Consider the following 18,607-nt stretch of genomic DNA (forward strand, 5'->3'; position numbering starts at 1 on the left):
GAGGGGGAGGAGTGAGATAATAAATAAATAAACAAACAAGGCAAATCCACCTCCTCAGTTTCAAGCATCGTCGGTGGTGGACGGTGGATCACTGGGAGGAAAGAACGCCACTGTTATTTAATGGCACATAAATTGAGAGGCGAAATAGTTGGCTGAAAAACTGGGGTCCTTGGCGAGGAATATAGTCCTTCGCTGGAAGAGAGAAGGACGCGTTGTCGGTCGAGCATCATCCACAGCGAACCATAATTTTATAAGGAGGAGACCATCCAAACCGTTACAGTAAGGACTTTAGAATAGAATAACCTACAAGTAATTGAACGGATATTTAATTGTAAAACATTTATTACTAATGTAAAATTATAGAAATCAAACATTGCAAAAAATAAATACCCGTTTATAGACAATTACAACGAGAAGGTATCATAGAAAATACATCGACCTCATCTCTCCCTTTGCCTTTTTGTATTGCATATTGAGGATAAATTGCACCTCTGTTAGCCAATAGGCCAATCTCATTTATCAAATCGAGTTCATATAGCATGGGCCAGGGCTAAGTAAGGCATAGGCTATCGGTAAATTGACTCGAGAGGAAAGCACGACGCAACCGTATTTGTCATTATCCATGTCAAGCATCCTTTTCAATTTGTCGTTTCATTTCCGATCTCAGAACATTTCCCCATATCTAGGCTGAGAGTATTTTTTTTACCTATATCCACCTCCCCAGTGGATTTTTAAGGGCAGTCTGGAATACCACGACTGGTTGTGCTTTGGGGGGGACCATTTTTGACGTTTGATTCGTGAGGTTTGACGCCACGGAGAGAAGATGTCGGGGCAGACGCTGACGGACCGCATTGCCGCGGCGCAATACAGCTTAACGGGATCGGAGGTTGCTCGAGCTGTCTGCAAAGCCACCACTCATGAGCAGACAGCACCCAAGAAAAAACACCTGGAATGTAAGTATGGCCTCTCCTCCCTATCTCTACACACACCTTACAAGTACTGGTTCCCTTCCTGTGTGTGTGTGTGTGTGTGTGTGTGTGTGTGTGTGTGTGTGTGTGTGTGTGTGTGTGTGTGTGTGTGTGTGTGTGTGTGTGTGTGTGGTCCTGTGATTTAATAATATTATACCTATCAGTGGAGGCTGTTAAGGGGAGGACGCTCATAATGGAGCAAATGGAGTGTCATCAAACTATGTGTTTCATGTATTTGATACTAGTCTACTCATTCCGCTCCAGCCATTACAACGAGCGTGTCCTCCTCAATTAAGGTGCCACCAATCTCCTGTGATACCTATACCCATATTATAATATTATTAAATCAATAGTAATGATTCGCCATCTTCATTTGCTTGTGTGTAATAAAAACGTTCATCATGTAGACCTAAAACAAAGGATTTTTTGCTTTAGCCAGACTATCCAGGCCCCTTGCCAGGCATCACCGATCAATATTGATGCCTGCTGTGCTCATAAAAGGGGCGGTTAGACTGAAGTAGTCAACTTCGAGCCAGGACATTGAACCGAACAGAGCCATCAGCCTCCTACCTCTGCATCCTTCCTTCCACCCTCATTTGAGAAATAAGTGATCTGATATGGGTGAAATGGTGGGAGCTATGGGATAGAACCATTGCTTACAACTAGCAATTTTGTTAGATCAGGGATTACCTCAAAGAAGAAAGGAAGGAATGAATGAATGAAGGAAGGAAGGAAGGCAGGCTATGTTTTTAAAGCATTGGATCAGGGCCTCTATCTGTCTGAATAATAGATTCCTGCACCAATGTTGCTAAATGCATAATGCTAAAGGTCAAAGGTCCTGTTGTCACTACTACTAACACAGGCTTGTACCTCGGGACCTGGCCAGTTTGAGGAGGTATTGGAGGCGGAGTGGCACAGTCTGTCAGCTGTGTCTGGTATCAAAGCCCCACTTTGTTAGATGGTGAGGAGATACAAGGTTTTTTTCAGGTTTTGCCTTTCAATGACATAGGAAACCCGATGTGCTGAATTTACTTCTTAGTTTCAGAGTTGTATTTTACTAAATGTCTGACACACCCAATATACACTGAGTATACCAAACATTAGGAACGCCTTCCTAATACTGAGTTGCACCTCCAACCTTTTGCCCTAAGATCAGCTTCAACTTGTCAGGGCATGGACTCTACAAGGTGTTGAAAGCGTTCCACAGGGATGCTGGCCCATGTTGACTCCAATGCTTCCCACAGTTGTGTCAAGTTGGCTGGATGTCCTTTGGGTGGTGGACCATTCTTGATACACACAGGAAACTGTTGAGTGTGAAAAACCCAGCAGCGATGCAGTTCTTGACACAAACCGGTGCGCCTGGCACCTACTACCATACCCTGTTCAAAGGCGCTTGAATCTTTTGTCTTGCCCATTCACCCTCTCAATGGTGCACGATCCATGCTTCAATTGTCGCAAGGCTTAAAAAATAATGATTTAACCTGTCTCCTCCCCTTCATCTACACTGATTGGGATCATATAGGGATCATATAGCTTTCACCTGGCCAGTCTATGTCATGAAACGAGCAGGTATTCTTAATAATGTTTTGTATACTAAGTGTATACCCTTGTATGCGATTATGTGTAAGCATTTGAAAGATTATACACTCCTACCTGAGAGAATCTTTGTCATGGGTGTCCAGGTCAGGCACCAGATCAATTTAATCCAAAGGCCTCTGATTTGCATCAGGCCTACATTATCACTGATGGCAGGTGGCTTGTTTGCCTCACTTTCTCCCTAAGAACCATTGGTGATCAGTCTGTGGCAATTAGACCAAGAGAGTCTGCTTGCCCGGATGATAGCCCAATACTGCGCTAGCTAGGTAACCTAATGCTATAGTTTCTCCTTCTGTACTTCATCAATATGAAAACCAAGAGTGACCTTGGCAAAACCTCACAGGGAATAATCAATCTACCCTCATTGAGTCTGGGAGTAAAGCATGTTTATGTTCTCCCCTTAATCATGGGATTGGGGGATTGGAAAGCCCACCCCCGGCCAATCATGTGTCAGCAATCATTTGACATCTCGGAAAGTGCAGACTCAGTGTCCTCTGCTCCTCATAGCCAGTCACTCTCGTTTAGTGCTCTTAGTATATGTGATGTCGACCCACTGACTAGCTCTAAGGGACAATGCTCTCCACGCTCACGTGCATGCACACACACACACACACACACACACACACACACACACACACACACACACACACACACACACACACACACACACACACACACACACACACACACACACACACACACACACACACACACACACAAAAGTACATATGGCAAATAGTCTCATAATTAAATCAATCATTGATGTAGATATTACAAGTCTAATACAACTGCAATATAATCACAAGTATTCCCTTTTTAGTGGGAGGGTAGGGGAGGGAAAGGGGGATGTTTATATGAGTTGCAATCTGGGAGGGCTCTTGGAAAATGTAGTTTATTTTTTATTTTTACGTACTGTATTCTATGCTGATTATTGATTACTCATCTATTTACTTTTTATTTACTTTAAAATGTTATTGTACTCATTATTACATTTGCAACAAAGTCTTTTCCAGATTTTTAATCATTAAGCTAACTGTGCTTTCTTGGAATTTACAGGGCATAAAAGGAGAAAAAAAAGCATACTAGTTGTTTTGATATTGTGAATAGGAAAGAAGTAGATATTGCCATGCTCCAGGAATCTCATATAAGGAAGGATGATGATGTAAGCAAAATAGAAAACAACAACTTGAAGTTGGCTGCCTTTTCTTCTGTTAATAATAAAACAGAAGTGGTAATTGTTGTGTTTCGCCGTAATCTCAAGTTTCAATGATCAAGAAGGGAGGATTACCTATGTCAAGAGTTTTTATTATTTTTTGTACTATTTTCTACATTGTAGAATAATAGTGAAGACATCAACACTATGAAATAACCCATATGGAATCATGTAGTAACCAAAAAAGTGTTAAACAAATCTAAATATATTTTAAATTTGAGATTTTTCAAAGTCAGTTGTGTTGTGACAAGGTAAGGGTGGTATATAGAAGATATCCCTATTTGGTAAAAGACCAAGTCTATGTTATGGTAATAACAGCTCAGATAAGCAAAGAGAAATGACAGTCCTTCATTACTTTAAGACATGAAGGTCAGTCAATGTGGAACATTTCAAGAACTTTGAATGTTTCTTCAAGTGCAGTCGCAAAAATCATCAAGCACTATGATGAAACTGGCTCTCATGAGGACCGCCACAGGAAAGGAAGACCCACAGTTACCTCTGCTGCAGAGGATAAGTTCATTGGAGTTAACTGCACCTCAGATTGCAGCCAAAATAAATGCTTCACAGAGTTCAAGTAACGGTCACATCTCAACATCAACTGTTCAGAGGAGGCTGTGTGAACCAGGCCTTCATGGTCGAATTGCTGCAAAGAAACCCCTACTAAAGGACACAAATAAGAAGAAGTGACTTGTTTAGGCCAAGAAACATGAGCAATTGACATTAGTCCGGTGGAAATCTGTCCTTTGGTCTAACGAGTCCAAATTTGAGATTTTTGGATCCAACCGCCGTGTCTTTGTGAGACACAGAGTAGGTGAACGGATGATCTCCGTATGTGTGGTTCCCACCGTGAAGCATGGGGGAGAAGGTGTGATGGTGTGGGGCTGCTTTGCTGGTGACACTGTCACGGATTTATTTAGAATTTAAGGCACACTTCACCAGCATGGCTACCACGTCATTCTGCAACGATAAGCCATCCCATCTGGTTTGCGCTTAGTGGGACTATCATTTGGTTTTCAACATTACAATGTCCCAACACACCTCCAGGCTGTGTAAGGGCTATTTGACCAAGAAGGAGAGTGATGGAGTGCTGCATCAGATGACCTGGCCTCCACAATCACCCGACCTCACCCCAATTGAGATGGTTTGGGATGAGTTGGACCGCAGAATGAAGGAAAAGCAGCCAACAATTGCTCAGCATATGTGGGAACTCCTTCGAGACTGTTGGAAAAGCATTCCTCATGAAGCTGGTTGAGAGAATGCCAAGAGTGTTCAAAGCTGTCATGAAGGCAAAGGGGTGCTACTTTGAAGAATGTAAAATATATTTTACATTTTTCAACACTTTTTTGGTTACTTCATATGTGTTATTTCATACTTTTGATGTCTTCACGATTATTATTCAATGTAGAATATAGTAAAAATAAAGAAAAACCCTTGAATGAGTAGGTGTGTCCAAACTTTTGACTGGTACTGTATATATTTTTGTTTCTGCATATGCCCCCAATACTTACGATTATTCGTTCTTTTGTTTCTCTATCCAAAATTCTTGCTGGAATATCAGATTTCCATATGGTCTTAGGTGGTGACATGAATGCAACCATAAACCCGACAATGTGTAAATCTAACAAATTGGGTACTGCACCACTAGCCACTAGCAAAATAGCAAAATATGGTTTCTGATGTTACACTAGTAGATATACAATATGGAGAGTGCATAATCCACACCTGAAAGAATATACTTTTTACTCTGCTAGGCACTGTCAGGTTCTGACCATAGTTCTTGTGTGTTGTGCTTGTTTTAGTGTTGGTCAGGACGTGAGCTGGGTGGGCATTCTATGTTGTGTGTCTGTTTCTATGTTTGGCCTAATATGGTTCCCAATCAGAGGCAGGGGTTTTGTGTTGTCTCTGATTGGGAATCATATTTAGGTGGCTTGTTTTGTGTTGGGGATTGTGGGTGGTTGTTTCCTGTCTTTGTGTTTCTCTGCACCAGCTAGGACTGTATCGGTTTTCCACGTTTGTTATTTTGTTATTTGTAAGTGTTCACGTTTTCGTCTCGTCTATTAAATCATGTTGAACACGAGCTACGCTGCGTCTTGGTCCGATCCCTGCTACACCTCCTCTTCAGACGAAGAGGAGGAAGGCTGCTGTTACAGGCACAGATCATTTTCAAGGATAGATTGATTACATATTACTTTCATCACAGTTATTGCATCTAGTACAAAAGGAGGACATTGTACATACTGTATGTCTATGTCTGATCATGACAGAAACTTATGCAAACTATAACCAATGTTCCAAATTGTGCCACAAGTAATCTCACTCTCTTAAAAAATTGGATTTCTGTAATCAATTCAGGTCTGATTGACATGAATTTATTCTACTCAACAAAGAATTGGTGAATGATAATGAATTCCTGGGGGATGCCATTAAAGGGTTCATTAGAAACAATACAATAGCATTTGCTTCTGGTTTGAACAAGTCTCAACAGTCTCATTTTATCCTTAGTTAAATTCCTTACTCAGATTAAGAGCAGAATTTCTAATTCATTAAGTCAGACAAACTGATTATGTGGACGGTAATAGACCTAGCTTCCTCTTAGCTAGTAAATTACGCAATAATGATAGTCTTGCTGACGTTGTTTCCATTCAGTCTGACGTGTTCTCTTTTTCACCATCAATCAATTTACAATTTAAAAATTTATATGAAAAATTATACAGTTCTGAAGTACAAAATACAGCAGAAAGCAAGAGATCCTTTTTCGAGGGCTTGAATCTACCGCAACTCTCCGCCGATGATTCACACTCTAAATGCACCTACAGTATAATGCTCAATGAACTGCACGATGTATTGAAAGACATGAACTGAGGTAAATCCCCTGGATGGGATGGCATCCCAACCGGAATTCTATTTAACCTTTTGGTCTGAACTTGGCTTGATATTATTAGAAATGATACAAACATCTATTCAAATGGGCTTTTTCAATAGAGATGTTAATAGTGCAACTATCTCTCTGTTACATAAAAAAGGTAAAGACACAACTCTCTATTCAAGTCATAGGCCTCTCTCCCTCATTAACAGTGACATGAAATTGTACGAAAAGATTCTAGGCAAATGTCTTGAAACCATTTATCCAAACTAGTTAATCCTGATCAAACAGGTTTTGTCAAACAGATTGTCTGACACCAGTCTGAGACGTCTCATATGTATAATGCACATTACTCCTAATATACCATCCCCCTGTGCAGTCAGGCCTTTGACCGTCTCTGGTATTCTATGGAAAGAATGGTATTTGGCTAAATATTTATAAATATGTATCGTAACCCCTTTGCGATGGTCTTTGATGGGCAACCAATGCTCCTCACAGTTCGACATCAAACGGGGAACTCATCAAGGCTGTCCAGCGTCTAGTCACCTATTTGCGCTATCAATGGAGCCTTTAGCTAAAACAATAGATCAATCCCAAGATTTAGAGCAAATATCAGTTGAGGACACAGACCACCAAATCTCATTATATGCAGATGACATACAGTGCATTCGGAAAGTATTCAGACCCTTTGACTTTTTCGACACTTTGTTACATTACAGCCTTATTCTAAAATTGATTAAATTGTATTTTTCCCTCATCAATCTACACACAATTATGGGGCGGTGAGTCGGAAGCAGGTGCAGGTGAAATGTTTTAACGAAACAACAAAACTAAGAACATGACACTAACATACACAAGAACAATACCAACTGGTGAGTGAACCTGGGAGAGTGACATATAAAGGGGAGGAAATGATGAAGATAATGGAGTCCAGGTGTGAATCATAATGATTAACAGTTGCGCGTAATGATGAGTGCCAGCTGTGCGTAATGATGAATCCCAGGACCGGTTGTACTCTGGCGACGTCGTACACCGGAGGGGAGGAGAGGAGCAGATGTGACAATAATGACAAAGCAAAAACAGGGTTTACATTTTTGGGTCAAAAAAATAAAATTAAAAATATCACATTTACATAAGCATTTAAACCCTTTACTCACTACTTTGTTGAAGCACCTTTGGCTGTGATTAAAGCCTTGAGTCTTCTTGCGTATGACGCAACAAGCTTGGCACACCCGTATTTGGGGAGTTTCTCCCATTCTTCTCTGAAGATCCTCTCAAGCTCTGTCAGGTTGGATGGGGAGCTTTGCTGCACAGCTATTTTCAGGTCTCTCCAGATATGTTAGATCGGGTTCAAATCCGGGCTCTGGCTGGGCCACTCAAGGACATTCAGCGACTTATCCCAAAGTCTTGGCTGTGTGCTTAGGGTCATTGTCCTGTTGGAAGGTGAACCTTTGCCCGAGTCTGAAGTCCTGAGCCCTCTGGAGCAGGTTTTCATCAAGGATCTCTCTGTACTTTGCTCTGTTCATATTTCCCTCGATTCTGACTAGTCTTCCAGTCCCTGCCACTGAAAAACATCCTCACAGCATGATGCTGCCACCACCATACTTCACCGTAGGGATGGTGCCAGGTTTCCTCCAGACGTGACGCTTGGCATTCAGGCCAAATAGTTCAATCTTGGTTTCATCAGACCAGAGAATCTTGTTTCTCATGGTCTGAGAGTCCTTTAGGTGCCTTTTGGCAGTCTCCAAGTGGGCTGTCATGTGCTTTTTACTGAGGAGTGGCTTCTGTCTGGCCACTCTACCATAAATGCCTGATTGGTGGAGTGCTGCAGAGATGGTTGTTTTTCTGGAAGGTTCTCCCATCTCTACAGAGTAACTCTGTAGCTCTGTCAGATTGACCATCGAGTTCTTGGTCACCTGCCTGACCAAGGCCCTTCTCCCCCGATTTCTCAGTTTGGCCGAGCAGTCAGCTCTAGGAAGAGTCTTGGCGGTTCCAAACTTCTGCCATTTAAGAATGATGGAGGCCAATGTGTTCTTGGGGACTTTAAATGCTGCTGACATTTTTGGAACCCGTTCCCAGATCTGTGCCTCGACACAATCTTGTCTTGGAGCTCTATGGACAATTCCTTCAACCTCATGGCTTGGTTTTTGCTCTGACATGCACTGTCAACTGTGGACCTTATATAGACAGGTGCGTGCCTTTCCAAATCATGTCCAATCAATTAAATGTACCACAAGTGGACTCCAATCAAGTTGTAGAAACATCTCAAGGTTGATCAATGGAAACAGGATGCACCTGAGCTACATTTTGAGTGTAATAGCAAAGGGACTGAATACTTATGTAAATAAGGTATTTCTGTTTTTATTTCTAATACATTTGCAAAAAATTCTGACAATCTGTTTTCGCTTTGTCATAATGGGGTATTGTGTGTAGATTGATGAAGATGTTTATTTATTTAATCCATTTTAGAATAAGGCTGTAATGTAACAAAATGTGAAAAAGGGAAAGGGTCTGAATACTCCAAATGCACTGTATTATTGTACCTTAACAATGTATCACAATCCCTCCCTAATGTATTAAGTATATTCAGACAATTCAGCAGTATGTCAAGTTATAAGATTAACCTCACTAAATCATCTCTGCTCCCACTTAACAAAGCAATGTACAATCTCAATATAGAATTGAACATACCAATTGTGACCCATTTTAAACACCTTCACATTTTTCCCTTTCCAGATACATTTGTTTAGAAGATCTACAAACAAGTCCCAGCTCCAACTACAGCAGATCTCAACAGATGGTTTAATCTAAGATTAACTTTATCAGGTCGAATTTCAAAAGTCTAAATTAATGTCTTGCCTAGACTCAATCACTTTGTTGGCATGCTTCCTTTGCCCACGCCATTAGGGTACTGGGAAAATATCAAAAGTTCAGTCTTGAATTTTATATGGAAAGGGAAATGTCCCAGAATTATAATGACTACACTCCAGCAATCCAAAGGTTTTGGGGTCTAGGTTTACCCAATTTCAAGTAATATGCTTTGTCTCTAGTGCTCCGCCCACTTAAGAAATAGTTTGATCAAGATAAATGTCTTTCTTGGTTGGAAATTGAGGAAAATATTGTGTCACCATTCACACTGAGAGATACTATTCTCTTCCTCATCTCCTAAGTTGTGCCGTACTCAGTTAGGACCAATCATCTCCCACACAATACAGACCTGGCAACAAATCGAAGAACTGGGTAATTGGGAAGTGCAATGGCATACCCAAACACCAATATTTAGAAATAACTCCCTTCCTTTGGGAGGGAAACCTATTATTTTTTAAACAACGGTCTGAACAAACAATTCATACATTTTCAGACATAATGAATGATGAAGGTTTATTATCCTTTCGTGACCTAAAAAAAATATGTTTAATTTGGTGTGTCATTTTTTAAACATTTGCAGTTAAGAACTGCTATGTGCTCTTATGAACACCATTCCATCCACTCACTGAGTTTTGGAACCCACATGCACATGAGGTGGGACTGACCCAGTGTGAAGACCTTTTGGTCACAGGTTGCCAGGTCTGTGTCGAGCATAGTTGGTGCTGCCATTCCCCATCTCCCCAGTATTTTATTGTTGAAGATGACTCTTCACTGACTTTCACAGTACCCCAGAAACGAGTATGGTTGTCTGGACTGACTGCGGCAAAAAGAATGTTAGTGACCAGATGCAAGCCTCCACATAACCTCAGCATAACGCAATGGCTACAAAACTTCCTTGATGATCTTTCACTACAGCTCTCCATAGCTCGTGTGAATAGCGCCAAGGAAACAACATTAGATACATTCAATAGAGTAGTCAAAAATGTAGAATTGTTTGAATTTATCATTTGTATTTTGAATGTCAGTATAGAATATCGATGGATGCAGGCTGATTCTATTCATGTGTGCCTTGGTCCCACAAACCATTTTTCAAACATAAGATGAGCTACCCATTATGTTTTGTTTTATGCATAGATATGTCCACAACATGAGCTCATGGGGAAGAGAGAGTGAGGTGGGGAGGGAGGGAGGGAGGAATAGAAAATGGTGGCACCTACTAAGAAGGGGGAGGGGCGGGGGAGATGGGACAGACAAGACAAATAATTCAGATATTTTTAAAAGTATTTTTTCATTTTTTTATATGTAATTTTTTAAATATTATTGCAGGTCTGTGATCTGAACCCCTCACAAAACCATTATTAGATCTAACAACATTATGAATTTAATAACTTTTGCATCCAGCAGATTTTCCTCTCAGACTTCAATAATTGAGAGGCAAAAAAAGGAAATATACAAGAAGTATGATTTTTGAGCAAAATGTGGATCCTACTGTTTTATTGTTAATTTATAACTAGTTGTGATGCTGTCCTTCCAAGTCTTGTTCATCAAGGCTTCCCCATCGGCTAGAGGAGGACTGGAAATTGATATTCATTCAGAACATGTTCTTGCCTGATTGATGTACACCAAAGCACACTTAATGTTCATTTCCCAATCCTATGTGTTATCTTGTGATGTAGGAATCGTTTGTCTGGATATAGAGTGGTGCCATCTAAAAAGCGGAAAGGTCTCTCGTGTCTTTTTCGTTTGAAGACTCTGTGTCCCCGGTATGTTTCCATGGTGATTTCGTGAGTGTGATATCGTCAAACACCAGGCCTGTAAGCTTTCCATGCTGACCCATAAGCGGGAGAGCGAGAGGGAGAGAGGCTCTCTCTCCCAATCATCCTTACCCCACCCCTATTCATTCTCTCCCAGTAGAGAGTGAAATTATGCAGTGCTAATAGTGTGCTGCAGTGAGGAGAGAGAGAGAGTGACCTCTCTCAGGTGTCCAACCCTCACTGGACAAGGGATTTCACTAGACATAATACAGTAGTAGTGTAATAGGACACCAGTGTAGTAGCTGAACTAGATCACTTGGGTCATGTTCAGTAGGGCACTCTGTAGCAAAACATTTTGTAAAGCAAGATTTTGCATTTAAAATCTCCCTATTTCAAAACATTTTCTCTCTTGAGAACATGACTCTGATCAGAAATGGGTCTTCCTCCTGCCAGACAACACAGTAGACTGTAATGGTTCGTCTGTCAGTCAGGATTCCTCAGACCACACCTTCACACCTAGAAGACGGTGTAGCTTCACACCACAGCTTACATTGAAAGCCCTGAAAAGAGTAAGATGTCAGGTCAGCTATCATCTTAGCAGGGGATTGGAGACACACCTGTGTGAAAGATCCATGCGTTCATTATTTTAGAATTGTGATCATTACAGCTGAACAGCAAGGAGGTGCTTCAACATCTTTCAACACTCTTGATGGTGGCTCGACAGGGCCTGCTTGTGTCTTCAGTGCAGACTCCGGCAATCTTAGAGCTGTTGCACTGCTTATGTGGGAATGCTAAGTACGTTCTCCTGCCAAGTTCTCATTGTGTGGAAGGGGAGAGAGAACACAACTGTATGGGGTCGCTATGGATTAAGAAGCCCAGCTTTCTATGTCTACGCCACTCATGGGCCCCAGCTGCCTGGGCACAAGTCTTGGGAAACTTGTAACCTCTTCATGACTCTCACATCATCTTATTATTGTGGCCATGTTGGGATTCTGGCTTCTACTGTGTTTTTTGGTCTCTATGGTCAGAAAGACTGATGGTTTTCATACTGACTTCAAAGGTTAAGACCCTAGTAAGATGAGAAGGACAGCCTTAGCCTGAACCCAGAGGGAGGTAGTGCACTGGCAGGATTTGGATTATAGCCAAATTAGATGGTTCAGAAGGAGGAGACCTGCTACCCTGCTGCTCATAAGGACCACCATCTTTATCCAATGCAATTTAAACAATATGGCTGCCATCCTCTTGCCCTGCTACAACAGCTGTTTGAGTGTACATGAGTCATGATCAGGCCTGTGGACACACACGCATGCACGTACACACACCAACACACATACATACACAACAACACATATATATTCTATCGTGACATCCGACAGGCATTTGCAGCAAAATACCTATCTCTATGTGTGTGTGTGGTGTTAATTATCACCAGCACTGTTAATTATCACCTGCACTGCCTAAATCTAAATCAACAGTCATTCCAATTAACAGCTTTTATGTAGTAGTAGGGGTTGGAGGGCACAGGGGAGGAGGTGAGAGGTGCCAGCAGATATGTAACCCGCCACCTGGATTTGGTCCCATTTAGCAACATTTGAAATTGTGTTTTTTACATTGAATAAAATTAGAGTCAGAGATAGAAAATAGTATATCATACACTGCAGTTGAGGAACAATGGGAAAGTTATTCTGCTTTGAAAGTTAATAAACTTGTAACGCCACTATTGAGAAAATGCCCTTAAATATTTTGCTACACCTACTGTTTTGGTACACCTACTGGAGAGTAGTGTACTAAGGTAGTGTAGTAAACAACCAAATATTTGAAGACTAAAAGTAGTAGCAAAAAAGTAGTAGTACAAATACATTTTATCTAGTCCTTGGCCTATATCCTAATCTAACTTTGGTGCAGGTCATGTTGTTCTTCACATTACTGTCTCTGGTAAACACACACTATATCAAATTATATCAGTTTATTTGTCACATGCATAGGTTATTTGTACAGGATAAGACAGGAGAAATACTGCGCTTGGGATTTAACAGACTGATCCTAGACTGATCCTAGCCCCCCGATCAAACTATTGCAGCATAAATACTGGAAGCTGAGACAGGAGGGGTCGGGAGACAGTGTGGCCCCGTCCGACGATACCCCCGAACAGGGCCAACCAGGCAGGATACAACCCTAACAGACTGATCCTAGCCCCCCGATCAAACTATTGCAGCATAAATACTGGAAGCTGAGACAGGAAGGGTCGGGAGACAGTGTGGCCCCGTCCGACGATACCCCCGGACAGGGCCAACCAGGCAGGATATAACCCTAACCAAGCACAGGCCCCACACCACTAGAGGGATATCTTTAAACCACCAACTTACTACCCTGAGACAAGATCGAGTATAGCCCACGAAGATCTCCCCCACGGCACGAACCCGAGAGGGGGCGCCAACCCAGACAGGAAGATCATGTCAGTGACTCAACCCACTCAGTGACGCACCCCTCCTAGGGACGGCATGGAAGAGCACCAGTAAGCCAGTGACTCAGCTCCCGTAATAGGATTAGAGGAAGAGAATCCCAGTGGAGAGAGGGGAACCGGCCAGGCAGAGACAGCAAGGGCAGTTCGTTGCTCCAGTGCCTTTCTGTTCACCTTCACACCCCTGGGCCAGACTACACTCAATCATAGGACCTACTGAAGAGATGAGTCTTCAATAAAGACTTAAAGGTTGAGACAGAGTCTGTGTCTCTCACATGGATAGGCAGACCCTTCCATAAAAATGGAACTCCATAGGAGAAAGCCCTGCCTCCAGCTGTTTGCTTAGAAATTCTAGGGACAATTAAAAGGCCTGCGTCTTGTGACCATAGCGTACGTGTAGGTATGTACGGCAGGACCAAATCAGAAAGATAGGTAGGAGCAAGCCCATGTAATGCTTTGTAGGTTAGCAGTAAAACCTTGAAATCAACCCTAGCCTTAACAGGAAACCAGTGTAGAGAGGCTAGCACTGGAATAAAATGATCAAATTGTTTGGTTCTAGTCGAGATTCTAGCAGCCGTGTTTAGCACTGTCTGAGGTTTATTTAGTGCTTTATCCGGGTAGCCGGAAAGTAGAGCTTTGCAGTAGTCTAATCTAGAAGTGACAAAAGCTTGACTACATTTTTCTGCATAATATTTGGATAGACATTTTCAGATTTTTGCAATGTTACGTAGATGGAATAAAGCTGTCCTTGAAACAGTCTTATGGCGAGATCCTTCACAGTTTTATTTTAGACAATTGCACAACCATCAAGATGAATTGTCAGATCCAACAGCAGATCTCTTTGTTTCTGGGACCTAGAACTAGCATCTCTGTTTTGTCAAAGTTTAAAAGTAAAACATTTGCCTCCATCCACTTCCTTATGTCTGAAACACAGGCTTCCAGGGAGGGCAATTTTGGGGCTTCACCATGTTTCATCGAAATGTACAGCTGTGTAACATTATGTTTCCAAATGACATCACCAAGAGGTAAAATATACAGTAAAAACTATAGTGGTCCTAAAAATGGACCTTGAGGAACACCGACATTTACAGTTGATTTGTCAGAGGACAAACCATCCACAGAGCCAAACTACTATCTTTCCGTAGGATAAGATCTAAACCAGGCCAGAACTTGTCCATGTAGACCAATTTGGGTTTCCAATCTCTCCAAAAGAATGTGGTGATCGATGGTATCAAAAGCAGCACTAAGGTCTATGAGCACGAGGACAGATGCAGAGCCTTGATCTGACGCCATTAAAAGGTAATTTACCACCTTCACAAGTGCAGTCTCAGTGCTATGATGGGGTCTTAAACCAGACTGAAGCGTTTTGTATACATTGTTTGTATTCAGGAAGGCAGTGAGTTGCCGCGCAACAGCTTTTTGTAACATTTTTGAGAGGAATGGGAGATTCGATATAGGCCGATAGTTTTTTAAATATTTTATGGGTCAAGGTTTGGCTTTTTCAAGAGATGCTTTATTACTGCCACTTTTGTTTGGAACACATCCATCTGGTGGATAGGAGGGCCAAGCACAGGAAGCAGCTCTTTCAGTAGTTTAGTTGGAATAGGTCCAGTATGCAGCTTGAAGGTTTAGAGGCCATGACTATTTTCATTAATGTGTCAAGAGATATAATATTAAAAAACTTCAGAGTCTCCCTTGATCCTAGGTCCTGGCAGCGTTGTGCAGAGTCAAGACAACTGAGCTTTGGAGAAATACGTTGTTCTATTCTCCTCAATTTAGTTGGAAAAATAGGATGATCGAGCAGCAGTCAGGGCTCTTCGATACTGCATGGTACTGTCTTTCCAAACGAATCGGAAGACTTCCAGTTTGGTGTAGCACCATTTCCGTTCCAATTTCCATTCCAGGGCTCGGGTATTTTCCGTATTCCAGGGAGCTAGTTTCTTATGACAAAAGTTTTTTTGTTTTTAGGGGTGAGACTGCATCTAGGGTATTACGCAAGGTTAAATTTAGTTCCTTAGTTAGGTGGTTAACTGATTTTTGTACTCTGACGTTCTTGGGTAGCTTGGAGGGAGTCTGGAAGGGTATCTAGGAATATTTGGGGTGTCCGAGAATTTATAGCACAGCTTTTGATGATCCTTGGTTAGGGTCTGAGCAGATTATTTGTTTTTTGATTGCAAATGTAATAAAATGGTGTTTTGATAGTCCAGGATTATGAGGAAAAACATTAAGATCCACAATATTTATTCCATGGGACAAAACTAGATCCAGAGTATGACTGTGGCAGTGAGTAGGACCGTAGACATGTTGGACAAAACCCACTGAGTCGATGATGGCTCCGAAAGCCTTTTGGAGTAGGTATGTGGACTTTTCCATGTGAATATTAAAGTCAGCAAAATGTTTTATATTATCTGGAATGACTACAAGGTCTGATAGGAATTCAGGGAACTCAGTGAGGAACGCTGTATACGGCCCAGGAGGCCAGTAAACAGTAGCTATAAAAGTGATTGAGTAAGCTACATAGATTTCATGACTAGAAGCTCAAACGACGAAAATACAGTCGTTTTTTAAAATGGAAATTTGCTATTGTAAATGTTAGCAACACCTCCACCTTTGCGGGATGCGTAGCCATGCCCGTAGCCATGCCCCCTGGTAAACAGTGTATGATCGCTTTTTAAGTCTAATACTTTGGGTAATGGAGTCGCCAATGACTAGGGTTTTCAATTTGTCAGAGCTAATGGTGGGAGGCTTCGGCGTCTCAGACCCCGTAAGAGGTGGAGGAGAGACCAGAAAAGGCTCGGCCTCTGACTCCGACTCGTTGCTTAATGGGGAAAACCGGTTGAAAGTTTCTGTCGGCTGAATGAGCAACACCGGTTGAGCATTCCTACAGCATTTCATTCCAGAAGCCATGAGAAAATTGTCCGGCTGCGGGGACTGTGCGGGGGAGATTTATACTACTATCTGTACTTATTGGTGGCACAGGTTATTGGTTAGCAACAAGCCGCACAGCAGCACGTAAACAAGTCCATAAGTTGTGACCGGGAATGACGTTTAAAACTTATGCACCATGCATTAATCTGCAGGTAGCTTAAGCTAACCAACTACCTAACCAATTAGGCCATAACTAGCAATGCAATTGGCTTTCTGAGATACGATTAATATTACTACACAGATCATACACATAACGATAGCTAGCTAACTAGCTAACAGTACACTTTAACTCACAATGAAAATGATAATATCTGAAATTGAAGCTAGACTCGTGCTTCCCCCTCTCTGCCATGGTTGCCCTTAGTTTGAAGATGTTATCCAGAGACCTGTTTTATACAACAACCTTCTGTGTTATCTGTTCGACTCCCTACGCATTTGCAATCATCCCTCTACTTCCACCGGGCATTCCACGGATTTCAAAACTCGCTCGACTTTTTCCATGACAACAACATTGTTGATCAACGTTTCTTCCCCATCACTGTCATCAGAAGACTCTACAATGTTTGGTTCAATTAAAATGTTTTTACCTAAATCAGGGATTTTCTCATCATCTGATTCATTTTCAGAGTCAGAGAGAGTCAGCATGGCACGATCATCCTCCAGAAAGTAGTCCATCATACCTTTTTCCCACTGATCTTTGTCGATAGCAGCTGTTCAATTCAGGGCAGCTATGTTGAAAGCAGTAGCAACACTTTAGCAGTTCTTCATGATATCTTTCAAATAAAGCCTTGGTAAAAAAAAGTGTTATCTACACATTCTGAGCAGCTCATGTTATAGACAGAAGCATCCTACATGGCAGACCAATCCGAACTCTCGGCATGTCCAGCCCATCCATTTTCTCAGCCAATAATGTCTAGCTGGAAAGGTTCCTGTATTTTTCCGTGTCTAAACCAACTAGGCTCGTTATTTAACAATTGTATTTGTATTTACAGATGGCATACAAGTTTGATATTAAGGCAATGTTCCATATTGATAAAAATGTTTTATCCTCAAATATCTCTCCTGAAATAATGACCTGCGACATACGCCTATCTTCTTGAAACGGGTCACATACCGAATGAACAATGTGTTCAGGGGGCGGGATCAGGTCCTCCCTGTCCCTTATTCAGTACAATCTAGGTCCTGTGTAGGGCCCTGAGTTTTTCCTGACCATGTGATCCAACCAAGAAAACATCCCCTGACTGTAGTTACAGTGGCAGTTGGAATTACCTGGATTTCTGCATAAATTGGTCATAAAATGTGATTTGATCTTCATCTAAGTTCCAACAATAGACAAACACAGTCTGCTTAACTAATAACACACAAACAAATATATACCTTTTCATGTCTTTATTGAACACACCATTTAAACATGCACAGTGCTGGGTGGAGAAAGTATGTGAACCCTTCGATTTAATAACTGGTTGACCCTCCTTTGGCAGCAATAACCTCAACCAAACATTTTCTGTAGTTGCGGATCAGACCTGCACAACGGTCAAGATACATTTTGGACCATTCCTCTTTACAAAACTGTTTCAGTTCAGCAATATTCTTGGGATATCTGGTGTGAACCACTCTCTTGAGGCCATGCCACAGCATCTCAATCGGTTGAGGTCAGGACTCTGACTGGGCCACTCCAGAAGGCGGATGTTCTTCTGTTGAAGCCATTCTGTTGTTGATTTACTTCTGTGTTTTAGGTCGTTGTCCTGTTGCATTACCCAACTTCTGTTGAGCTTCAATAGATAGCCTTACATTCTCCTGCAAAATGTCTTGATAAACTTGGGAATTCATTATTTACGTCGATGATAGCATGCAGCAAAGCAGCACCAAAACATGATGTTCCCTCCACCATACTTTACAGTTGGGATGAGGTTTTGATGGTGGTGTGCTGTGCCTCTTTTTCTCCACACATGGTGT

The 18,607-nt window shown here is 41.7% G+C and overlaps 1 protein-coding gene across 7 annotated transcripts in view; it reads left to right on the forward strand.

Moving 5' to 3' along the window:
* Positions 1-18,607, forward strand: part of LOC129857789 (clathrin coat assembly protein AP180-like) — a 64,028-nt gene continuing 45,421 nt past the window's right edge. For 4 of the 7 annotated variants that reach the window (XM_055926357.1, XM_055926360.1, XM_055926362.1 and 1 more), the window contains exon 1: positions 1-953. In XM_055926357.1, the coding sequence (XP_055782332.1) occupies positions 824-953 (130 nt within the window). In that variant the 5' untranslated portion in view covers positions 1-823. The remainder of the gene's footprint in view (positions 954-18,607) is intronic. The other 3 variants (XM_055926359.1, XM_055926358.1, XM_055926355.1) reach the window with 2 other exon arrangements.

The sequence above is a fragment of the Salvelinus fontinalis genome, chromosome 6 (genome assembly GCF_029448725.1).
Source record: "Salvelinus fontinalis isolate EN_2023a chromosome 6, ASM2944872v1, whole genome shotgun sequence".
In the NCBI taxonomy this organism is placed as follows: Eukaryota; Metazoa; Chordata; class Actinopteri; order Salmoniformes; family Salmonidae; genus Salvelinus; species Salvelinus fontinalis.